General features: G+C 40.5%; 1 protein-coding gene across 1 annotated transcript in view; it reads left to right on the top strand.

Moving 5' to 3' along the window:
- The window catches only part of ncanb (neurocan b), a gene marked incomplete at its 5' end in the record, with an annotated part of 192595 nt that extends 168225 nt beyond the window's left edge, over nucleotides 1–24370 (top strand). Inside the window, 5 exon segments of the mRNA XM_036141377.1 lie at nucleotides 8671–8829; nucleotides 11961–12043; nucleotides 12592–12736; nucleotides 21492–21674; nucleotides 23835–24370. Of these exon segments, the coding sequence (XP_035997270.1) occupies nucleotides 8671–8829; nucleotides 11961–12043; nucleotides 12592–12736; nucleotides 21492–21674; nucleotides 23835–23971 (707 nt within the window).
- Nucleotides 24371–26427: the final 2057 nt, after the last annotated feature.

Raw genomic sequence — 26427 nt, 5'->3', positions numbered from 1 at the left:
GTATTTAGGTGCTAAGCCATTCAGGGATTTATAGACTAACAGAAGGATTTTAAAGTCTATCCTCTGAGATACAGGAATTCAGTGTAAGGACTTTAGAACTGAGGTGATGTGTTCTACTTTTTTGGTCTTAGTGAGGACGCGGGCAGCAGCGTTCTGAATCAGCTGCAGCTGTCTGATCCACTTTTTAGGCAGACCTGTGAAAACACCATTGCATTAATTAATTTGACTAAGGATAACTGCATAGATGAGTTTTTCAAGATCCTACTGTGATATTGGTCCTTTAATCCTGGTAATACTTTTTCAGGTGATAGAAAGCCCACTTTGTAATTCTCTTTATGTCTCTGAAGGTTCATGTCTGAGTCCATCATGACACCAAGATTTCAGCTCTGATCTGTGGTTTCTAGCTGTCGTATAACTGAAGCTGCGTGCTAACTCTTGATCGATCCTCCTTTGGACCAAAAAGTATTACTTCAGTTCTGTTTTTATTCAGCTGAAGAAAATTATGGCACATCCATATATTGATTTGTTCAATGCATCTAGCCAATGACCTATCAGAGGGTTTATAGTCACCTGGTGACATGGTTATGTATTGCTCTGTCGTCCACATAGTTATGGAAACTGATCTTGTTTTTTTATATGTTATAATCTGAGCTAAGGGGAGCATGTCGATATTGAATAGTAGGAGTCCCAAGATGGGACCCCACATGTAATTTGTCTAGTTTCTGATGTAAAGTTACCTACTGACACATAAAAGTCCCTGTTCTTCAAGTAGGATTTAAACCAATCTAGAGCTGTACCAGAAAGACTGACCCAGTTCTCCAGACGTTCTAACAGGATGGAGTGATCGACAGTATCAAATGCTGCACTGATGTCCAATAGAACCAGCACGGTGGTTCTTCCACAGTCTGTATTTATATGGATGTCATTAAACACCTTGATAAGGGCGGTCTCTGTACTGTGGTGAGCACGGAAACCTGACTGGAAAACGTCAAAGCGGCTGATCGTAGTTAAGAAGGTGTTTAATTGTTGAAATACAGCTTTTTCAATAATCTTACTGATAAAGGGGAGGTTTGAGATGGGCCTGTAGTTGTGAAGTAGAAGTTTGTCTAAATTGTTCTTTTTCAACAAAGTTTCAACAATTGTCATTTTTAAGGCCTGGGGGAAAACATCTGACGAAAATGATGTGTTTATTATTTGAATCAAATCAGACGCTATGATAGGCAAAACTATCCTAAAAGAAACCTGTGGTTAAAATATCAAGACAGCAAGAGGAGTAACTTAGCTGATGAACAATTTATTCCAAACCTTTGTAGTTTATTTTGCAGAACTCAGACATTTTTGCAGAAGTAGGTCTAACTGGAGACAGTATTGGCACTGGACCTGACATTGATGTAAAAACTCCCCTTCTTATGTCTTGTATTTTCTCAGTAAAGAAGCTAGCAAATTAACTGCAGGCCTTGTTAGATTGGAGTTCAGCTGCCACAGACTCCGGAGGGTTTATTAACTTGTCGACTGTGGTAAATAAGGTATGTGAATTATTAATATTTTTTGTTGATAATCTCAGAAAAGAAGCATTCTCATGTATTTTTTCAGTTTTAAATTATATCTGTAAAGTGAGTCTTTAAAGATGTCAAGTTAACCTGGAGTCTGGTCTTTCGTCCCCTTCGTTCGGCTTTTAACATCTCTTTTGCTAATTAAGTCAGTGGGAAATATGCTTTCAAAGATAACAGAAAAGTGGTCAGATAGGGTAACATCAGTTATAGAGACCTTGGTACTATTTAGACCTTTGCTAATGGCCAAGTCTAAAATATGTCCCCGTTTGTGTGTTGGTTGTTTACCATGTTGAATCAAACCAAAGTTTTTAAATATTTCACACAGTTCTTTTGCACCTCTGTCTTCAGGGTTGTCAACATTAACATTGAAATCCCCCACAAGAATTAAGCAATCATGATCAACATATACCACGGATAAAAGTCCATTAAATTCATGGGGGGGAAATGGTTTTGGGCTGTGAAATTAAGAAACATGGCTGGAACAGGGCCTTTTACTTGGACAGTTAAATAAAGAGTCATTAGTGCGAGGGGCTGGACCAGGATGTTGGATGTATGGAGATGTAAGATTTATTAGATTTATTTATTTATAAGAGTTAGTTCTGTTCCAATTTTAAAGAGGTTTTCCATGTTACTAGTAAATTCTAGAAGATGTACTTCCGGGCTGGATGAAGCAGCTGAGGCTGTGGAAGGGGGTGCTGAGGTCTGCTGTGTCCTTTTTTTCTGCACGCTTCCTCGTTATCTTAGCCGGCTCAAGTTCTGGTCTTATCCTTTGTTTATTCACTTGTTGTTCCTTTTTCAGGGTCTCAGCAGGGTCTCAGTTGTTCATCAGGGAGATACTTTATCTGTTGTTTATTCACATGCTGTCCTTTGTTCAAGGAATAGAAGATGTTAGATGCCAGAAGTTTTGCAACTGACCTGTTTAGATTAAATCAGTCTCGCTTAAAGAGGTGTCTCTTTTTCCAGAAAATGTTGAAATTGTCAATAAAAGTCACTGTGGTTGTCGCATATACATTTTTGAGCCATTTGTTGAGCATCAGGACTCTACTGTACATTTCATTTCCCCTAGAAAGACTTCCAGTGGCGCCACTGAGAAACACCTTCATATGTAGATCTGCAGCTTTATTTAGCAAATCAATCAGATCCTCCTTCAATATTTCTGACTTTCTCTTAGCAATATCATTCATTCCTGCAATGTGAATAACAAGGTTCTTCACAGTTCGGTTTATTTCTGTGATCTGTGTTATACTCCAGATTCATTTTTTCAGTGTTTTTATGTCAGTGTTTTTCTCGTCACAGTAATTTTTAATCTCACTCACTGCATCTTCATTTATTATTGCTGTTCGTGGCTTGGTGACTGGCTCATTATGACACAGTTTAGGAATGTTCTCATACTTGAGAGTCAGTGTCCTGTAAAAGGAGAGCAAACCTGTTTTTTTAGAGGGATCTGTTCTCCCTTAACCTTTGTTTTGGGAACAGACGGTTGCTTGCTTCTGTTTTTTTTCTGGAGTAGAGGAGACGTTTCTCTGTAGTCTTGGCCCGGTGATTTCATCTAGATGCAGAGTTCTCCCTGTAAGGCGTCTTCCCAGCTCTGGATTTAGGTGCTTGTTCTTCGGCTTTGATTGTTCCAGGGGGAACTGCTGGATGGTTTACTGTCATTAGAATCAGCACCTTGTTTCTTGTTTGTTGCTGGTTAGTTGTCGCACCGGCTTGTCACTGTTTAAAACCATCGGTTGAGTTATCTCGTTTGTTTGGAATCGCCCGCAGGGTCGTTTCATTTCCAAAAGCAGCCTTTACCTCCGCATTGACTTCAAGTCGATTTATTTTCATTTCAATGGCAGCTATTTTCTGGAGAAGCTTGTTAAAATCCTCTGTGGTGAACGGAGGCATGTTGTGCTGGCTAGCTGACGTCCTTCTCTCAGATCCAAGTAAAATGACACGGAGAAAATCCTTAAAGAGTAGTCCAATGAGAAAAGATCCTTAAAGGTTGGTTTCGTCCAACTTGTCTGTGGTTTTGGCTAGGAGATGAGAAGTTTGAAAGTGAAAATGCAAGCAAGCAGGGAGCAGAGAAGAAAAGCGTGGCTCGGAGCAGCAGTGGCAGCAGATAAAAAAAGGGCTGTGTCTCCACTAGGTGTTGTGCATCTTGAAACAAAAAGTTTTCCTTTTTCTGTTCAAAACAGCTCAAGTTCACTTGGACTGAATTTAAAGCATCTCTGAACATCAACTTTTTTGTCCTACTATAGATTCCCTCTTGGATTGAGTTCTGGACTTTGACAGGGACATTTGAACACATACTTTGAACTGAATGGGAAGCCTAACTTCACTCCGCAATAGACGGTGTCCTACATGTTTTGATGCATCATTGCTCCAAGACAGCAATAGTAACGGTTGGATTATCTATTTTATGTCTATGTCTTCAAGTTCTGCAGATGCTTTGTAGTGAACCGCTCTTTTAATTCAGCAGTGTTGAACCGAGAGACCATCTGAACAGTGCAAGTCACTGTCTCTTGAGGACTGGAGTTGGCCGCCCCTAATCTGAAGCATTTCATTGTAACTGTGGCTGTATGTTTACGGTCACGTCCTACGGGAAGTTGAACCCCTGGCACAGATTTTTCATCCATCTTCCAATCAACCTCTTTCCAACTCTAACCAGCTTCCCTTTCCGTCCTGAGAAAAAGCCTCCCCACAGTAGGATGCCCATACCACCATGTTCCACTGTGTGCGTGGAGTAGTGTGCACTGTTAGTTTTAGGCATCACTGTATTCTCAAAGGTAGGCCATGAAGTTGTGTTTTGGTTTCATCTGACTAGAGCACCTTCTTTCACATGTTTGTTGTGTCCTGTACTTGGCACGTGGTAAACTGCAAATGGGTCGACAGATATTCCCTCCTGGGCTGTGGCTCTCTGCAACGCATCCAGAGTTACGTTTGGCCTCTTGGCTTCTTCTCAGATTGATGCTCTCCTTGGCCAGCCATTGTAGGTGAATGGCCATGTTCTGGTACGTTTGCAGCTGTGCCATCTGACGCTGTATTGAACAGTGCCCTGCGAGGTGTTCAATTGCTGTTTTAGAACCTAACCACATTCAAACTTTTCCGCAACTATACCGATACCCTGTCTCATGCACTGCTTGGTCTTCAGGATGAGAAATCTATCACTAATGTTCTCTGAGGCCTTCCCAGAACTGATGAATTCATACTGAGACTAAATTACTCGCATGCACACTCCAGTTACCAATTAGGTGAGTAAAGCCAGCTGACTCTATACTATACTTTGCAGATTTTTATTTGTAAAAACAATTAAAACGTTCTAATAGCTTGAAGCTAAAGTCAGCGCTTTTTCCAGAAGTTTCCCCAAGTCTTTTTTTTGAAAACGAATTGAATAAACAGTTTACATCGCTCTTCCTTTCCTCAAGGGATCACGTGCCCATTCTGGTCCATTTCTTTACTGACGCCTTCCTCTTCTTCTCACAAACCTGAATGCGGTTCACTTTTTGTGACTCTCAGCCATGTTCAAAGTATACAGCGAGAGCAGAGGAGCTACAGTGAACAGCTAAGCTAACCAGATACATAAACACGCATGCGCAGCCAGCAAGCGGAAACTCAGAAGGAAAGAGCACGGACACTGGCATTACATGAGAATGCCAGAATAATTGCATGTGGGACAACCAATATATATATATACGATTTTACCCAGTATAATAAAAAGTGTTTCTGAACAGGATTACCAAATATAGCTATAACTAATTGTCGTCTCCGAGAATTAAATCTTAATTAAATTCTTTGCATGAATACTTTTATAAGGCAATGCATCAGAAACTAACTAAACTTTGACCTTAAAATTATGCATATTATTTCATAGGTCTTTTTTTCATTTGGGGTTGAGTCAAATGGACGGCTACTGAAACATGGCAGCATGACTTCCTGAGTGAATAACCCTTTGCTGATCCTGAATTAGAATAAAGACGTCCAGTCCGGCCTACAGCGGAGGCTTTAAAGCCATAGAACATGAGACCAACTGGATTTGCAACTTTTCTTCAGTCCAGCTTCTCCAGCCACGTTTTCAATAGACCGCTGGAGGCAGAAGGCCTGTAGGCGAGGCTCAGGGTGCTCACTGTGTCCCGATGAGCGGGACAGGGCTGTGATGCAGGTTGGGACTGCAGAGCTTGTGGCAGGCACCGTGTGGCTGCATGGGAAATGTGAGCTCTGCGTGACCCGAGGCAGGTGAAGGCAATGCAGAGTGTCCACTGAGCAAAAGCTGTTAAAAACAATGCTTAGCTTCTTGGTTCTGTCGAGGATTTCATCATCCCAGTCCCCGTTGTGCTTGAAGCCTCTGATCTTTATCAGCCCTGAACACACAGCGAGCACAGTGGTCTATCAGAGCTTCGCGGTTTTAGTTTTCTTCTGCAAACTTTTCTTCAATAAATCCTTGTGTCTTTCCTTTGAGGTTTTCCTCTGTATCACCCTTTTTCATTCTTCTTATCTACATTTTGCCATTCACTTCATTAGTCAATCTAAATTTTACTGCTAAAATTTCTGTCAATTACTTTTAAAAGTGTTATAAGTGAAGCACGTCCTCAGCCGGTCTCTGAGCAAGAAAAAGGCTTTTGATAAAAGACTTCTTAATTCTGTCTAACAAAAGATTGAGCGCTCGGTCTTCAGGGAGGGATTAAATAACAACATTCAGAATGTCAAATGAATGAACATCTCAGTTCGTGTTGAACCCAGTTTCGTTCTGCCCCAAATTAATGAGCCTGACCAGAGGGGCCGCGGAGTCCCCCAGACAAGCTGAACCTGTTAAGTTGGCTAATTGGGTTTAATGTTTTCATCATATTTTAAGGTCTTGAGACCTGAAACTCACACCGCAAGGAGGAATCCGAGGAGGAAATGTAATGAGGCTAAACTCCACTTAAAAGTCATCAACAGAATTACTATAAGCAACCTCCACGACTACATAAAATATATAATAGAGCAGGGATAAAGAGGTAATCCCATATAATTGAGTGATCATTTGGTTTGAGCTCATAGAGCAAAATAAATGAGTCTATGAGACGGACAACTAGACAAAAAACAATGAAATAACCACTAAAGCATATAAACTAACAATTTTGTCGTATTTAGCATAACTTGAAAACTAATTCCAGATTCAGCATTTAGTTTTTTATTTGCTGATCCATAATTTAACCCACTGTACAATACCTTGTGTGTGACTTTGTTTGGATTTACATAATAATCTGATACTGTGAAGTTGCCCTTCAAGCTGAAAAGGAACCTGACAACTTACTCTACCTTCTGATCAAGTCAGTTCCTGATAACCTTGTCACGTAAAGGGAACACAAAAAGCGATAAAACTGAATTGCCAGGCGATCAGCTGATTCCTAAATATGGCAGAAGTTTAAATTTGGCAGAAGTAACATATCCTGTCTGGGCTGAGCAGAGCAGTATGAAGTCCTCACCCTTGATCCCAATAAACATCCACTGATCACAACAGGAACACTTCAAAAACAGTCACATACACTTTAAGGAGTCGATAGACATTGACCGTCTTTATCTAGGCCAACGTAACATTTTTCAAAAAAACAGCAAACCTCGCATGACTGAAAACGGTGTAACAGCAACAGGTTAAAGGTAACAAAAACAGCACAGTTATTAGGTTAATAAAACCATATAAAACACAGTGAAATCAGGAAGGTTTATATTCAAAAAGGCAAAGCACAAAAACATTAAAATTAAGAAATGTCCACTCCCCTCCATTGGCAATGATCAAAGATGGAGGTAAGGATGGCCCATAGCACTGATACAGATCCAGTTCTTGTTTCACCTTTTAAACAGCGTAGAGGGAACCAAAGCATTATGTGAGACTGTAATTCCCCGGCAATCGCCACTATTTTTTCAGGCGCAAACATTCCTATGATGAGTCCTCGTTTTATTTATGAGCGTATTCAGACTTTTACCCGAGCTGTAACGAGCCGTTTCATGCGCTGCACACTGGCTTTTCTCACACTTCTAAGCTCACTTTGTTTGGTTTGCATAGAGCATGCAAGCAAGCCGCAAATACAAAATACGCCGTATTTTCAACCGCAAGGCAGGCTGTGTCACAATAATGCACTCCGTGCCATTTGCTAAAATGATGCCATTCCTCTTCATGGAGCTGTACTTCAAAAGACCCTAAACAGCATTAAGGGCGGTGAGTATGAAAAGCGGAGATGTTCAGGCTCTTCATATTATTTCTCAGAAAAGCTTTCACTGTGGACTACTTTCTAATACGTCACTATTCTCTCTTTTCTGCTTACGTCCTCTATGGTCAAGTCTGTATCCCTCTGCATACTAAGCGGCGCCTAATTTGCACCGCCAGAATTACTGCTGTCACTTCACATTTGTTGCTGGAGAAGCATAGGTCATTTCCCTGATCTTCGTACTGTTGGGAAGGACTATACATCGACTATACATTAATTTACACCCGTTTTTTTTTTTTTTCTTTTGCCGTACATTCAAACTTAAGCTTAAACCGTAAGCCACACACCCGTCACATTTTACACAGCGACACAACGCAGCCCTCACAGAGATGACAGAGGAGGGAACAGATGTAAAAGATGAAAGGAGAGAAGGAGGAAGAGATAGAGGAATGGGTGGAGGGAGAGTGAATGCGCTGACAGGAATGTGACGGGGCTTAATTACCAAGCGAGCGCCGCACGCTGGAAGCAATTTCTAAGGATTGTTGTCATTTGAACGGATTAAGACGCCTTTTCACTGGACTAAGCTGTCTCACTGCCAGCTTGTGTTTGTGGTGGATTAGGAGTCAAGTTGAAGACAGGAGCGGAATCGGAGGGATGGAGGCAGAGAGTGGTGTCACAAAGGGCACTTAAGGCAACATGGTGCGGAAAGAAAAACATTTTTATAGAGAAGAAATATCGTGGCAATCCTGTTTGCCGCAAGACAGGAAAGCGGCTGTGTAAACACACAAAGAAATCTGAAAAGATCAATGTCTATCTCTCTCTTGGTCTCACGTTCTCGCCCTCTCTCTTTGCAGTACAGTGAGAAGGTTTATCATTCTCAAAAATCTAGTAATAGGTGCCTTTTTTAGTTGATGCTTACTTTCTCTTCCTGTTTTCCTCCATTTTCGCAGACATTGAGGGCTGCGAGCACTCGTGGAGAAAGTTTCACGGCCACTGCTACAGGTACTTCAGCCGCAGACACACCTGGGAGGACGCTGAGAAGGACTGCAGGGAGCACAGCGGTCACCTGGCCAGCATCCACAGTGCAGCCGAGCAGAGCTTCATCAGAGGTGGGTGCAGGTCACAGCCTTTTTTTTTTTTTACCCACAGAGCAGCCCGTAGAAATTATACGAAGGAGGGAAAATTCACCAAGCAGGGAAATCTCTCCATTTTTTTGCAACTGTTCCCGGCCTGCTGTTTGATTTATTCCTGCGCCGGATTCACAGAGCTCATTGCAGCAAATACACATGGATGCAATCACATGGGAGCAATTTCCACCTCTTTTTTTTTTTTTTATGTGTGTGTGTGTCAGGCTGCCGTAGTTCTCTCATCAACCACAAACAGATGCAGGAGTGATTGGAGGGAGAGAATGTTTTATCCAGTTTTTTTTTGGTTTTGTTTTTTTTTATCTAATACTGAGTAAAGGAGGCAATCCTCAAAACCTTAACAGGCGTTTTCAGTGGTGTTTTGAACTGATAATTGATAAATAATTAGTAATAAAGTCAATAAATTGCAATTGCTTGTTGAGATAAAAAGAATTGATTGAAATGAAAAATGTATTGGGGCATAAAATCAATTTGTTAGAGCTTTTAATTTAAGTTGAACAATACAATGGCCACTAGCACCTTTACTCACTGATTTTTATGATTAATTATTTTGATTACAAAAACGCTGTATAATAATAATAATAATAATAATAATAATAATACCATCCATCCATTTTCTGACCCGTTTAATCCCTCGTGGGGTAGCGGGGGTTGCTGGTGTCTATCTCCAGCGTTCACTGGGCGAGAAGCGGGGTACACCCTGGACAGGTCACCAGTCTGTCGCAGGGCAACACAGAGATAGAGAGCAAAGAATATTATGATTAATATCATTAATCATAATATTAAAACATATTTTGATGGCAAAGGATGTACTGATTTACTGTAGAAATCAATTTGCATCAGTTATTTTCGTGTATTGAGAGCATCATTTGCACTGGTAAGGTAATAAAAAGCACCTACAAGAGACAAGAGGCAAGTGTCTGTACAAATATAAAATTACAAAGCTAAGAAAGTCAGATGGACCTTATTAACCATTTTTTTCTGTGGAAAACAATCTCACTCCTGACGGGCCAATTTGTTTGACCTGACAGTGACCAGTGAACTCAACATTAGCACAAGTGGCTCCCACCAGAAATGGCTGAGTCGCCATGTAAAGGCTTCCCAATTTAATACTAAATTAATATTGTAGAAGTTGTTACCAGTTCTCTGTCTAAGATGGGTTTTAAAAAAATGGGAGTTAAACAAAAAAAAGGTCTGTTAGCGTTTTACTTGGTTTCTTTTTTCTTTCTTTGTTGCAGTTGAAGTGAATTAATCCACAAATAGTTTACAGGCAAACAAAACAAAAACATTCCCAGGCCAGATGATGGAAGTATTTTTGTCATTTAAAAAAAAAACTGAATTTGATTTTTTGCTAATTTTGTTGTCAAAACATGCTCTTACAGTCAGGAGGAACTTTGTTCACTCTCTGTCTGATAAATGGGATCCGTTTCTCAACTTCCTAATTCGGGTTTTCAGTCTTAACGTCTCATCAAAGTGCTTCATTGCTCAGCTCCTATGTTCCTCGTTGCATAGAATTTTGAAAAGGATACGGTTGTTTAGTTGATTTCATTAAAACCTTGGTCAAATGATTTGATTCTAAAAAATCAGATTTATTTTATTTATGCCGAGACCTCAGGAAATCCTCTAAATGGTAATTATCTCTGATCTGCTGCACCTTGTGTTGTTCAGGTCAGACACTTTGTTACAAATGTTTTAAATCAACCCATCATTGTTATAATTCACTTTCATGGGGGGTCAGTCTTTATTGTAATCTTTTAAACTCACAAACAGTTGTTCATTTATTTATCCATCCTTCCATCAGTCTATTTTTTCACCTTTTTTTGTTCGCTCCACCTCCTTGTTTAAAAGAGTTTGAATCCCCCTTGTTGAGGATCACTTCCTGACATCTTGGATAATGTATTTTTTTCTTTCCATGATGTCACACAAGGAAACAGCGTGTTTGAGGTATTTTTTTAAGATATAGCCACAGACGTGTCTCCAAATTACTCCGATGGCACGACGGACCAGACTGCATAACGACGTAGTAATCGTAGTGTTTGTACACTCCAGTAAAACAGTTTCTGGTTTATTGTCAGACAGTGAAAAGAAGGTTACAGCGTGTGTAAATATGTCTCCAACTGAATTCACCACTCTCAGTTTAGACTTACTTCTTCTGAAGTCAATGCTTGCATTTTTATAGTCACTGCTTTTCTTACTGTATGTCAAGTAAATGGAGAGTTACATGTTTTCCTGCAGAACATCTCTATGATTCTTGTATTTTTGCTTGTCTCTGCTGAAACCGGGCTGCATGATTGTTCACCACAGACAGCAGCCCAGGCCACTCATTGTCACAATCCAAACAGACTTTGGCCCGTCTGTTGGTGCCTCATCTCTTCAGCCTAATCTTTTCGCCCCGCGGCGGCGCTCCATTGCCACTTGAATTGTAATACCGTCAGATCACCAGCACCGTGATTCTGAATTTTTCAGCTCGCTGTCTGACAAATGCTATCCATCTAGCTTTTTTTCTTTTTTTTCAAAGTTTCCCAAAAAAGGGCCCCGTTGCCTTGAAAATGAGTGTCTCCACCCCTTCAATAAAGGGTTCAGAGCTATTAGCAAGATTAATGGACCCAGTAATGATGTTAATCATCAGCGTGATTGAAATTTTAATATGTACAGTATGTGCGGGGACCTGCGCCCCCACGAAGGCAAATGAGTTTAAACCAAAATACCATTAGGGAAATTTGCTTTCACTACGACTAAACAACTAGCATTAGCACATCTCAGACACTGCTACTTTCTGTTATTGTTTGTCTCTCAGCTGCAGCCAATGAGGAAGACCTTCAGTCTGCAGGATGGACTGGTTTCTGAGCCCGTCCTCGCGATCTAACCTTTCATTTTATCCTTAACTGAAGAAACTTCCCTTTCTCTACTTAATACATTTGGGTTTTTTTGGATGTCTAATCCCTTGCAGTCATGCATTCGTCATGTTTTAGGCAGACGTAGAGAAAACTGACTAATACAGTATGTTGTATGGGAAAACTTGATATGAGTGACTGTTAATGGCTATATTAAGGGTCTACGTCTCTATTTATTCATTTGCTTTACATCTGACACAGGTCTGAGCCACGACAACACCTGGATTGGGCTGAATGATCGTACAGTGGAGGATGACTTTCAGTGGACGGACAAGACAGACCTGGTGAGTAAGCAGCAATTATTTCTAACCATTGGAGTCTGAAATGCTAAATATGAGGGATGCGACGATACACAAAGGCTTGTAAGAAAGATCATGGTATCACTTATATACCGTCCAACAAAATAAAGCTGACTATTATATAATAAATCAATCAAAATATTTTTTAATCAGGAAATTGGGTTTTTTCTTTTTAGACTTTGTTATCCTCAAAGTAATCTTCTCTGGCTTCAAAAATTTAAATAACTTAATGTAGAACATGAACTTTGATTTACTTTCAGCTTCTCTGCTCACTCACTGTTATGTCAGTATCTAAACTAAGCCCCATCTTTGCTCTCAACAATGATGCAGCAACATTAATGTAAACCTAAAGGTAAATTTAGGGAAACGGTCAAGGGCCGATAGAATTTGCAAAACCTGTTTCAGCAGACGAAAATGCCGTTTAAATGCAAGTACCTCTTCTAGTGAATAAAGCCATACCGTCAGAAACATCCAATAAAGGCCTTTCGTGCAATTCTTGTCATTCTTAACTTTCCGAATGTGTATTTTTGCAGCAATATGAAAACTGGCGGGAAAACCAGCCTGACAACTTCTTCGCCGGAGGAGAGGACTGCGTGGTAATGATCGCTCATGAGAATGCCAAATGGAACGACGTGCCTTGCAACTACAATCTGCCCTACGTCTGCAAGAAGGGAACAGGTGAGAGCAGAGGGCTGCGGTAAGAAGCGCACGGCATGGGGGTGTAAAAGAAATGAATCAAACTTAGGGAGTGAGACTGAGGAATGGGGGTGAGCAAGAGACGGATGCAGAATGAGGACAAGTGCAAAGTAGAAACAACTGCGTTCTTCTATTCAAATTGAGTCGGTCCTAAAAGTGCAATTGTGATGAAAAGAAGGTGAGCAGAAGTTCTGTTTCTTCATGTAAATCAGTACAGAAGTGTGCCAGCCCTCTGCTGTTAGTTAAACCTCAGGGATTGATAAAACCCAAACCTTCAGGTGATTATAAACACCCCGACTGTGTCATACCTTACATTACACACATCTCTCCCATATGGAGGAAGAGATTACCTCTGAGCCTCTTCAATCAGTACATGTTCAGCTCTTCAAAGTTTCCCTAACAGCCCTCTCATCATCCTCTTTTATTGACTAAAAGTAGTTTTTAACATGCTGCTCATATCACAGCTCTATGGCTGCATAAAATCATCCCTTTCAGTGGTTTAAACTGTCTCAAGGCAAATAAGTGCTTCTTAAAGTCAACATAGACAATAGAGCAAAACATATTGGTGGGTCAACCTCTTCAACTATGTTCCTGTTAATTTCACGTCCCCTGTTGCTCTCTCTCTCTCTCTCTCTCTCTCTCTCTCTCTCTCTGTCTCTCTCTCTCTGTGTCTCTCCCTAAAGCCAGACCAATCTGTGCTCCTCTGAGAGCCCATTAAACTTAATTTGCTCCACCTATTTGCATACATGTCATATTTATGACCAAAGGCAAAAAAATAAATAAAAAAACCTGACATGATAAAAGCTAGGTGTAATAAAACACATTCATTTGTAGAACTATTAGGGCGAGAATAGACTCCGAGGGCAGCAATTTGAAATGTTAGCCCAGTTTTGAACAGACTTTGGGCTGTACTTATGATGAAGATGTCAGAGTGAAACCGAAAACAAGGCCGACCCTGCAACAAGCTAACACCAAAGCTGTTTCAGAGTCTCAGAAAATAGAAGCGCGTCTGACCAAGTTTAGACACTAAACTCTTTTTCATTTTCAAGTTTGCCGAAATCAAACTTGTGTGATACGGTAAGCCGTAAGCTTTCTTTTGTCCAAAGACGACTTGTATCATCTGAATGTTGTCAACAAGCAGCATGAGCGCTACAAATGGGGTGCAAGTGAAGCAGTAAGTTAGGTTCACAGAAATCATGAGGAACGAGGGGCTCTGAAGACGTTTCAGAAGAATATTAAGCCCCGGCGCCGTTGGACTGTGAAAGAGGAGCACAAACGAGGTTTAGTTATGGACATGATAAAGCCTTATATCCCCTTAAGAGAGGGAAAAATAGTTTTTTTTTCGTCGTCTTTTTAAAGCAGAGAGACATTATCGAAAGGACAGCTGATGTCAGCTGAACTTTTGAATGATGTTAGTAGAAAAAGTAATTTGGTCGTACTCTTATTGCGGAGACGTTGTTAAGATCCTGAAACAGTGGGAGCCAAGAAAAAGTTTAGCCTCACGCCACAGCTATGATTTTTTTTAGTATTATGGTTTTGAAAAGAAATTCGAAATGCAACCGTCAGAGTTGTGTGCGTTTTATCCATTTTCCAGTTTTGAAAAGCTTTGACCTGAATATATAAATTTTAGCCAATTGTAATGAGAAGCTAAAAAATGTAAAACACAAATAGAGCTCCCAAGCAAGTGATTAGAAGATTCTCAGCTAAACAAAAAACTGAGGATGTTGCAGTAAAGGGCCTTAAAGGAATAAACCGTCTTCCAGATAGTCATTATGGTAATTAAACCGAATTATGGCTGCTGGCAGAGATCTCCGGAGGCTGACTTACTCTGTTTCAGGACAAATGCAGAGCTATTTCCTTCCCAAGGAAGGTGTTGCACCACCTCTGAAGCACACTGTCACAAGTCCCCAGCATCCAGGCAACCTCTGACCTCAATCAGTCACTTGAAATCACCAGAATCTTTTCATCTTCCTGCTACTCCCCACCGTCAGCCCCTTTTTCACTCAAAGTAACCCCATGTACTGTCTTGTCCTATCAGTGAAGTTTGTCAGCGCCATGCTGGGAGCTCCCTGAAGGATTTCTAATTACCCCCGCTCAGGTGATCTGTTTGTCTTCTTCATCACATGAACCTGTCACACGATGATTGACCACCCCGGGGACAGTCAGGGCGGCGCCGCACGCAGACGGCGATGGCTTTTTTTCCTCCTGTTCAACTGAAAAGAGGAACGACTGTAAAATTACTAAAACATATGTAGTGATTGCTCACACAACAATCCAGTTGGACGCTGCACAAACATTGAGCCTCGTTGGTGATGTCTTTAACTAAATCAGGGGAAATATTTACCTGTAGGTTATATTTTCACAGCAAATACAGAACATTACGCTGTTAAACTTTGTCAAAGTATAGTCTTAATCAATAAATAAGTTAAGTCTGTAATAAGCATACGTTTCATTAAGCCCCCGTTTCTGCATGAAAAATGTTGCTTTATCGGTCTGATTCTTTATTCTAATCTTAAATGCTGTGTGTTTTTATTAGCTGGAGGTGAAAACAAAAAAAAGGCTTTAAAAACCTCATCGGCCTCTGTTCATTTTTATAATGTGTTTCCCTTTAGTGAATTGAGTAACTGAAATGAATGAACTTTTCAATAATATTCTCATTTATTGAACATGACTTGATATTTTTGTTAAAAATGTTTGAGCAAAAGTCCTTTACTACAACATGAGGTGCCACTAATCGCCGTTTTGAGGAAAATTGGGAAACTAGACCTACTCGTCTTAATTTTTAATTTGGAAAATCTGCCGAACATATGACTCAGCCATAAGGTTATGTCAGTAACATGTGAGGGGATTCACTTTCAGCAGGACATGCATTATGATATTATTGCACCGCGTTTGACAGATTATTATGTGAAAAACTTTGAAAGCTGAATTTGCATGGCATCCTGTGCAAACACTGTGAGCCCCATGGGAAATGATAGGCTAATGATAGAACAATGGTTATTATGCAACAGTCCGGTATTATAGAATTTCAAAATAAAGGGGAAAGTATTTTATTTTTCACTCCATTTCTCAAGCCTTCTTGTGCCCTCTTAAATTTGAATGTATATTTACACTTGTGTACAAACCCCTTCAGAATGAGAGCTATAAAGGAAAGATGACTTGATAAATGATCTGAAATATCTAGATGGGAAATAATTGCATATTTCTCTCATCTCAACTACTGAGGGATCTGAAAGCCTCAAGAAAGGCAAAGTGGCATGAATAACAATCGGGTTATGGCTGCAAGAAAACATTAGAGGAAATAGGAAACCAATAACTGTTTCCTTTGCAAGACAGGAACTTATAAAAGCATTCATACGCCGTGAAGTTTGTCACATGTTCCTATGTTGTAACCGAAAGTTCAAAAGTACTTTATTAAGAATTTGAGATCTATTAATAAAAAGTAATGCACAATTATGACTTAGAATGGACTTAATGGAGTATTTTCAATCATTTTCTTTAGCAAAAGTAAGAAAACTGTGATGTGGACTTGTACTCAGGGCCCTTTGCTCTGATACCTCTAAATAAAGTCCAGTGCAACCAAATATTTATGCAAGTTATCTGATTTGTGAATAGTGTCCACCTGTGTGTCACCTTTTTCCAGCAGGTATACAGATATTCTTTAAAGGCCTCACAGGTTTGTTGCAGAACATTAGGGAGGAAAAGCCCCATAAATACAAAGTATTGTAGCAGACAGGCTACAGGGATAAAGTTGAGGAAAGTGTGTATGAAGACTGCAAGCCTGCTGGACATGGCCTTCTAGCTAAAGTGAAAGATTGGGCGAGGAGAGCGTCGATCAGACAAATAAGTTAAGAGGCCCACAGTCACTCTGGGGGTGCTGCACAGATCAACAGCTCAGGTGGGGGAATCTGTTGGATGTTAGGACCTTTGTGGAAGAGTGGTAAAAAGAGAGTACCCTTTAGTTCAGTTCGCCATAATCTATTTTGCGGCGGTCGATTACATAAAATCCTATTCAAATACAGTAATGTTTGTGGGTTTTATGTAAGAAAATCTTTTTTATATATATAAGCGGTATGAATACCTTTGCAGGACACTGTAGTTTTATATTATTAAAGCTTGTTTTGCTTGACCGTTCAAGCAACAGTTGTGACCTTGGGTGCTCCGACTCAAACTCTTATATACCGCAGGAAGACTTAAAAACTGCACGCGGATGATAAAAAAACAGTCTAAGAGAAACCCTTAGATGGTGACTTCTGCTGGTTTGGGAAAGTTTTCTTAATCTGTTTGCATCCCTGTGTGTTAAAAGCTCCGCACCGTAACACTATCATCTCTCAGTAGCTCCCAGCAGCTGTCAGCAGCAACATTCACAAAGACGAGTTTCTCAGTTTGTTCTTTAATAACAAAAAAATGAATCTGTCCACATCTTCCATGTGAGTCTCTCTCTCTCTCCCAGCAGAACCCGGTAGAAAATGCACACATGCACGCGCTTTACATCGCTCTCATTTTTTTCCTGTCATGATTGTCAGTGGGAGTGCGGATGCTTTGAGGCCATAAAGGAGCGCTGAGAGGACCCAGCATCAAGCTGTCTGCAGCTCTTCCCATTCCTCCACCTCACACTGACAACCCCCCGCCACACAGGCATAAAGGCACAAATAATACCTCCGTAGCTGCTCACAGCACGAATAAACACATCTGATGTATGCAACTTTTACAAAGCCCAAGCAAACGTGTCCTGGTAAGGTTTAGGAAGTATTTTATTATGTCAATGCATGTAAAAATTCTGCGCTGCAAGAAGAGAACACGTGTGAAACGGTTAAGGTGAGCCAGAGTTTCCGTTTGGAGGCATGTGACTCCAGTGAGCTTCGCTTTGCCAGCAAGACTTTTGTGGATTTTCTAGTGTTGATCTTTTTTTTTTTTATTCTGACTCGTATAGCTTGACAACCGTTTGGCTTTCTGCCGCAAAGACCTTTTGTGACTCTAAAAGGGTTCCATAAATTCTCGCCTCTGGTTGCTTCTGAAGGGTTTAGCAACATTTTCCCTTAATCCATCTTTCAGTACACCTGACTTCTCTGCCCTCGCTGCAAAAAAACAAAACAAAACAACGAAAAACATTCCCCCTGGGGAAAAGGGTTGTCGGCAAACGAAAAACTACCTTTTAGCCATCCATCTTTGTTGATCCAGTGATCTCCCTGTGTCACGGCGGAGAGGCTTATTTTCCCCTCCCTTCTTCTTTCACAACCCATTAAACTGTAAATGTGGCGTTGGGCTTTTCATCTGAATTAATGGCATTGCTCTCCCTTTTTAAAGGGTGCTTGATCATTCGCGTCGGGAACACTTCCAAACATTCTCTGATTGCGCGTTTGGTTCTTCCTGTGATGCATGAATTGAAGTTCAAAGGAAGAAATCTGTTTTAGTTTGACTGTCAGACGGTATTTACAGTGAAAGCCACGTTTACTGGCACCGCGCTACGTTTAATGGCGATAATGTGAAGAATCTCTTCAAATATATTAATCTTTCATCGCAGTGGCATATGGAGTCACATGAAAAATTTAATACAAAATTTAATTTGAATACATTTATTCAGAGAAAAATCCCCTTTTTTATAATTGTTTTCAACAGAATCACTGGTGGCGCAACTAGCAGTAACCCCTACTGCAATGATTTATTCAAAATTATTATAAATAAAGCATATTTCCCCATACTTTTATTTAATTTATTTTATTTATGACTAATTACTAGACCTTCTTGTTTCCCTGGACTATAAATATTACATGACACTGGAGATTTCTCACCACCACTGGTCACTAGGTTAGGAGAAGGTTTATTTGTCTTGCCAACACACAGTGAGCAGGATGTTAGGGGAGCAAAAGAAAATGTTCAAAGCTCATAGTTAGAGAACTGCAGGGAAGGGTGCCACATTGAGTTCATCCAGTCTTCATAGCAACCCTGGGTTGTTTAGGAGATACGTGAGAAAAAAAAAAAAAATTTGTGCTGCCATCACAAACAAACTATAGTTTGTTGCAACTATACTGTGACTGGTTAAATGAGTCTAAGATTGACTTTTCCAATAGTAAAGTTCCCAGGCTAGTTTGGTATAAAGAAGGAAAAGGTGTAAAAGCACCTTATGTCCACTGTTAAGTATGGAGGAGGATCTGTGTTGTTCTGGGCCCCAGAAATCCACAACAGAGCATGGTAGAAGGAACTGCTTTATATGTCAGGAAATTTTAAACAAAGGTCTGGAGGACTCCACTGGAAAACTGAAAATAGCTCATAATTGTAAATGTCAGCTGGGCAATGATTCAGTGCAAATGGCTAAATACAGAAATTGATCGCCTAATCCCAAAAACTATGAACATCTTGAAGCTTAAATCCAATCTAAAACATAGAGAGACTGTGCAAAGAGGGATGGTCAAGGATCTCTCTCGGTGTTCTCCAGCCTTATTAAAAGTTGGACTGAGTGTTATTACTAACAGGGAGTTGTATAGAGTGTTAACAACAAAAGGACCAATATTTGTGCCAAGTGTGATTTTGTTAAAAGCAATTAGTTCTTACCATTGGATATCGTTCTTTTTACTATCGCTTCATGCTTGCTCGGTATGAGGGATTGCTGCAAAGCCATGGACAATGCAGACGACTCTCCCTGTGGCTCTACGCTCTTTCAGGAGGACATGATGCAATCTACTGGGTTTCTTAGATAGGAAACTTTTTGACCAATCTGTATAATCTGAGTCAATCTGTATAATCTGATTAACTTTGACATTGGAAAGTGCCTTGAGATGACATGTTTCATGAATTGGTGCTATATAAATAAGATGGAGTTGGAAAAAAAACATTTAATCGTTCACCTATTGAATAAATGAACTCAAATCTTTTTTTTTTGTATATTTTTCAGTAGGAAATTGCTCTACTGCAGTAAAATATATATTTATATATATTTATATATCATATTTTTTCCACTTCTTCATGGTGCCTTGTATTGTACATTCTGCCTCAAAAGACCTACAATTCAGGATTGATCTAAAATAAAACTGGGTCATTGCTATTAGAGGTTATGGTTTATTTGATCATAAAAAAATCCTGGTCAATCCAACATTACTGTAGAAGACTGTTGCAGCGCTTCCCTGTGGCTTTCCCATCCTGTCAGTCTCTTAACAGCGTGTCAGCTCTATCTCCTGCAGCTTCTGTAAACATTTTCCTTATCCTCGCTCCACTCCTCATCTGTCAAAAATGCATTTTTACCTTGACAGGCGCCCACTCACTCCCAGTCTTACACCGACTTTGCTGTCCTTCTGAAACTAAATCCAGATTATGATGTTTACACTGCAGTAGTGCTCTAAGGAAAGTTTGAGCCAAAGTCTGAGTGTGGGTTGTGTCTGCGTCCTTAAATGTGGGATGTTTAAGGAAAAAGGGATCTATACAATCCTTCTAATTCAAAGACCATATTTACTACTTGCATGACGAAAGAGGAGGTATAAACAAACTGAAGCAGGCAACTGGGCGGCTATTTAAAAAGCTGTATAGGTGATTAAGAGAGGATTTCCTAGTTGCAATATCAGACAGGGTTTTTACATAAGAAGTGATACATAAATTACCTTTTGAGACGTATTCTGTGAGATCAGCAGGCTCCTAACCAGGTTAACAACCTGTGATAAGAAATTACTTTTTGTACAGTTATCAAACGCACTTAATTCATGTTTTTGTACATTTTAATTTCATATGTTCATTTATAACTAGCCCTTCACAGCAGTTATCCTGGTCATGGCAGCAGTAAACAGGCTTAAATCGGAGCATACAGAAAAGTCCTATGAAATTTGTCCACTACATTTACCCCATCCCTTAGAGCAGGGGTCTTCAACCCTGGTCCTCAGGGGCCAAATGGTCCTTGGGCTTCAAACTGGGGAACTTGCAGCAACCCAGCTCTAATCACTACACCACCACTCCCCCCATGCACCCAAACCTGGCATAGATTACCTGCTGTATTTTAGCCTAGCTTGCTGTTTGAGACTCAGTCAAGCCCAGCTGTCTTCTTTTATCCAGGATTCCTGGATTCCCCCGTTATGAACTTGCCCTCTTTGTTGATATTTTTCCGCTCCTGTGTCCAGTGTTGTATAGTAACAAAGTATAAATACTTCACTACTGTACTTAAGTAAATTTTGGAGTACTTTATACTTTCCTCGAGTATAAAACGTTTTGATAACTTTGACTTTTACTTCACTATATTTTCAAACTTAATTGCATACTTTTACTGTGATACATTTTCAATGTTTGGTTTAGTTACTCGTTACAAAAAAAAAAAAAGAGAGAGAGAGAGAGAGAGAGAGAGACGCAATTTGTATATCACTGACCTTACTTGAAGAAGAAAAACTGAAAGCTTACAAAAAGGTTGTATTTTCTGTCTAAACTTGGTCTAAATGTCTCCTGCACTTGGTTGTATATGTTATTTTAAGTGAATTTGACCTTCAAAGTTTACCAAAATGTAAAAAAAGTCATTCAAATTGCATTTGCTTTGTTTTACTTTTTACTTATACTTTTGATTACCTTACTTGAGTACATCTATTTTTACAGTAATTTTCATACTTAAGTACAAGACATTTCAGATACTTTAAGACTTTAACTCAAGTAACATTTCAGTCAGTGACTTGGACTTTTACCAAAGTCATATTTTGGAGAGGTACCTATGCTTTTACTTGACTCTGAGATTTCAGTACTTTATACAACACTGCCTGTGTCTCTCCAGTGCTTTGTGGAGCCCCTCCCAGCGTGGACAACGCCTTCCTAATTGGTCGAAAGCGCTCCCACTATGACATCCACTCCATAGTGCGCTACCAGTGCGCCGACGGCTTCCTGCAGCGCCACGTGCCCACCGCTAAATGTCGTGCCAACGGCAAGTGGGACCGACCCAAGATCATCTGCATACGATGTAAGTTTTACGCGGCACCGTTTTCACAGACATCACTTAAAGCCGTACTTCCATTTGTTTTTTTATTTTTAGCACATACTCCACCGCGGGTCCCAAACAGCGAACCTACATTAAGAGTCCGGAGGCTCTGCTGTCACTGTGAGCATTCAGGCTCTCCAGCCGTGCTCTCATTATTAATAATTGCAAGCAAAAAGATTACCGTGGCTGCGGCCTGAATTAATTCCCCTGGGCTCGCTTGGGAGTGATTGGGTGTCCTTTGAAGTGGTTTATGCTCAAGGTTGGGGTTTTTGTTCGTTCTTTTAAAAAACGTATTTCAATACAGGTAGAAAGAGGTTTCCTAAAAAGGGGAAATGTTCAGCCTTTAAAACTCTGTATTTTACGTGTTCAGGAATGAAATTAATGCTCTGAGAGCATCTTTTTAGGAAGCTACAGGTCCTTATTCGAGTACTCACTCGAGTACTCAATCCTTTTCACATTTTGTTATATTCTAATCACAGTCTTCGATGTACCTCAGTGGGATTTTATGTGACAAACCATAAAACATCATTTTGAACTGGAAGGAAAACATGTTTTTTTTTTTTTTTACAAACAAAATGTTGAAGGTAAATTTGTATCCAGGCCACCTGACTCATTGCTTTGCAGAACCTCGTTTCCCCTCAATTACACCTGCAATTGCACTTGTATTTGAGGGTTTGTTTCTACCATTTTGGCATAAACCAAAGACTATATTGTTTTCCAGTGTTTTGTGAAATAGTTTGAGCTCGGTGAGTTTGTACATAGAGAATCTGGTAACATAAATGTTGCCAGATTATCCTAAACATCTAGCTCTGGGCTTTGAATATGTCATTCTGCTTGAAGGTGAACACCAGCCCCACACTATCCCGAATAATGCTCTCCTTTCTCAGTCTGTCAGTTTAGGCTGGCGGCCACTTCCTGGTAGTTTTGCAGGTGGACCATACTAACATCATATTTTCAGATAATCGGTTTAATACCTCTCTTCCCCACAACCTTATCCCTGATCTGTCTGCTGTCCTCTTCAGTCTTCATGTTTTTTTTTTTCACCGTCTTTCTCAAAAAAAACTCTAAGGCCTTCAGAGAACAGTTGGGTTATTTAAATTATGCATTGGGTGATTCTGTTTATTAATCACATGAATCCATGGTGACTTTTATTTGGGCTTATTAGAGAAAAGGCACTATTTACAAATGCATGCCACATTTTTCAGATTTTAGGCAGTAGAAAATTTTAAAATGATTAATTTTCCTTTCTTATGCACAATTTTGTGTTGTTCTATCACATAAAATCCCAATAAATTGAACAAAGTTTGTAGTTGTAACATGTAAAATCAAGGTTTAGTAATACTTTTGTAAGGTGCTATAAAAGATCAAGTTTCACTGTCAAAAACCTACTCGTTACTTTTAGCAAAGTACGTCTAAAATATCTTCACACTTTTTTGCTGACACACCTTACCTTGTTTGGGTTTTACAGAATTTATTTTTGTCTAACCTGATTTGACGTTGGCACTGTTGGACGGCACAGGAAGGAGAATTTCTCTCTGAATGTCTCTCTTCTTCAGAGGACATATAAAGAGCAGATTTATTTTAATATTCTACAAGCTGAGGCCTTTCTCTGCTCAGAGAGTGACAGTAATGATGAAATACTAAACTAATGTAGATTCTGTTCAAACTGATAAAGATGCCGTTGCTTCTTCTGACTCCTAATCTGTGGACCGGGCTGTTTTGACGCTCCCAGAGTTATAAATTTGTAATCGCTCATTGCAGATGACACGTTGGGCTGATACGAATTGGCAGTGCACCCCAGGACAAGCTCTCACAGAGGATGTGAGTGGGTGGCGAGCCGAGTGCGCCCTTGCTGAAGGCGCCCGGTCCAGACATTGTGATTTTAAACAGATTCCCTTCAGTGTTTCAGAAACTCTCCACAGAGAATGAGACGTTCTGACCTTGCTGCTCTTTGATCCCCACTCCCTTGTGTCTTACCTGCCCCCCCCCCACCCCGCCTCCTACAATCCATCTGAAAGGCTGTGATGTTCCCCCGGGGATATGTGTCTGTATTCCCGCAGCTTTCCCTGTCTTTTTATCCTTTTTTTCATCTCCGCAACTCTACTTTGATAAATCACAAATTTGTCTCCCTCGTTGCAGCAGCTCGGCGAGCCCATCGCTACCGACGCCACCACCACAAGGCGAGGAGGGAGCGCCGGAAGCACAAGAGGCACGGCCGCAGAGAGGGGGGACACCACGGAGGGGAGCTCAGCCAGGGCCACAACCACGCCCGCTTCTGAACCAAAAAAAAAAAAAAAAGAAAGATTGGCGCCCACTTTCTTTTACTTCTCTGCTGCAAACTGCAGCATGCCTGTCTCCCCGCTGTCCTAATTTCCCCCAAATCCCACTTCACAAGTCTCAGCCCATGTACCCCCCCCCCTCCCCTCCCCCTCCATCCTGTTCTGCCCTTAGCGCCCCCTCCCCCTTACCCCCTGGTGCTCAGAAGCAACCTGCTTGTTAGTCCCCTCTGACGCCTGCCAAAGTGCTGCCAGGTGTTGCCAGGACCATAACAACCCTATTGATATCCCCTTTTTTCTTTGATTCATTTTTGGGCTCCAGCTCTTTTGTCTGCCCCTCTCACATGATCCAGTTACTCTCAGCCCTTGGCCCATGTTGACCTGTTTTTGAGAAAGAAAAGAGAAAAAAAAACGAATTGAGTTTGACCCTGGACTTTCTTTGGTGAGACGTGGTTTAGTATGAACTGTAAATAGGGATGACATCACTGAAAATGCCGTATCAAAGTCAGACGAGTCAATGACGACATTGTGATATTGACTTGAGCCTTTTGTCTATTGAACAGTTATTTTTTACAAATGCTCCGTGTTTATCTCCTGAATCTGCTGCTGTTCGGTTTGCCCTTTGTAAGACACTGTCACAGACTCGCGGCGCCGCTGCGTCGCTCTGACACAGGTTTGACTGATTTTTGAACCAGAGACAGTCGTACTTTGATGATTTGATTGTTAGCGTCGTATTTTCTTGTCGGTGTGAGACAGTTGCTTTAGATCAGATGATTAAAACCCCAGAGGAAAAATGGATAATGCCTCCGATATCTTGTTCAGGTCCATCACATCACATATCAGTGGCTCCCAGGAAGGCCCAAACCATCTCGAACAGCTGAGGCTGTGCCAAAACATCCCCGCCTGTCACCGCCGGCGTTAACCTGCACATTTGATGTCGATTGTCTCAGCTCAGCTCAGAACTCCCACGTCTGTTTTCTGTTGTCATAATTCGTCTTGCTTCAGGTTCGTGTGCTCTGAATTACTAAAGGGGATGTAGCAGGGCGAGGCCCCTTTGATTCAGAAATGCAACTGCTTTTGAGAGTTTTTCACTTCGAGTTGCTGAATACGATCATATTTGTCACTATTAAAGTACACAGAGAAGCCGCCAGAGAAGCATTGAGGCTCATTGAAAGGTTTGCAAACCTTCTCACTGACAGAAATGTTGTTTAAATATTTGGTCTTTAAGGAAGCATGTCAGCTCTTCTGTTTATCAGGGTGGAAAGATGATAAAACGCATTACTTCAGCGATTTCCATCCATCCACCCACCCATCCGTCCATCTATCCATCCGTCCGTCCATCTATCCATCCATCCGTCCTGTCCAGAACAGATTTGAGAAATCTGTTAGCCTCAGATGGAAGAAAATTGTTTATGATGTTCAGAAAAAAAAAAACATCTATGATGTCCCGGTTATTCATGATGAGAAATCTGCTGGAACCGCAGTGTCCCTGATGTCTCTTTTTTACATGCATATATTGTCATGAGGCGGTGCCTACCAACAAATCGCTCCCTACTCCAGAATGGACACATTATGTCTTGCAGCTGCCGATTTGCAGACAGCCAATTTGAGACAGCCTCTGGAGAATAGTTTAAGTTTTTTGGCCTCATCAACAAGTATGTTTAGAGCTAGAGATGCACAGCATACAGCTAGGCTATTGTTAGCACAATAACAATAATATTCTCATTGTTATTACTGTACGCAAGCATATTACAAGGAGATGCATGGCTTGCGATAAGCTAATTATTTAAATACCATGATTTCAAAATCTCTACTTCTGTAATACATTTAGTAATGATTTTTGCTTAATGTGGCATAAAGGTTTCGTAAGATAAAATAGATAGAAAAGTTATTAAGTGGTTCCTATGCCAAAACAGCAGATCTTGGTCAGAAGCATCCTATCCAATAAAACCTTGTTAAGATGGAAATAATGATTCTTACCTTTTTTCCCCAGTAGCTTGGTTACTCATTATCTAAACTACAGTGGAAAGATGGTAACAAGTTTTAATTAAATGTTTATCACAATTCATACCATTCTCAGGATATTCCATAATATCATTGCATGTTGCATGTTTTACTAATGTTGTGAATCCCTATTTGGAAGCGTCAAGGTGAGGTAAAAGCAAAGAATACAGTTCCTATTGTCAAGCATGGTGGCGGCAGCATCATGCTGTGGAGCAGTTTTGCTAACAGAGATAGAGGTGGATTGCACAAAGTAGATGAAATTAAACAAACTGAGGACTGTCTCCAAAATCACACATCTGAACTTGCTTTGTAATAGATAAAGGATCAAGAGTCTTTGTCATTATGTAGCCATAATTACATATTTTGGTGAGACACGGTCTCAGAAGTCACGCAGAGACACAAAACAATGCTCAAACATTTGAGTGCACCAACAAAAAAGACAGCTCGCAGTCGCT

Source organism: Fundulus heteroclitus, chromosome 9 (genome assembly GCF_011125445.2).
Source record: "Fundulus heteroclitus isolate FHET01 chromosome 9, MU-UCD_Fhet_4.1, whole genome shotgun sequence".
Taxonomy (NCBI): Eukaryota; Metazoa; Chordata; class Actinopteri; order Cyprinodontiformes; family Fundulidae; genus Fundulus; species Fundulus heteroclitus.
Note: the sequence above shows the minus strand (reverse complement) of the source record. Positions and strands in the feature narration are given on the sequence as shown.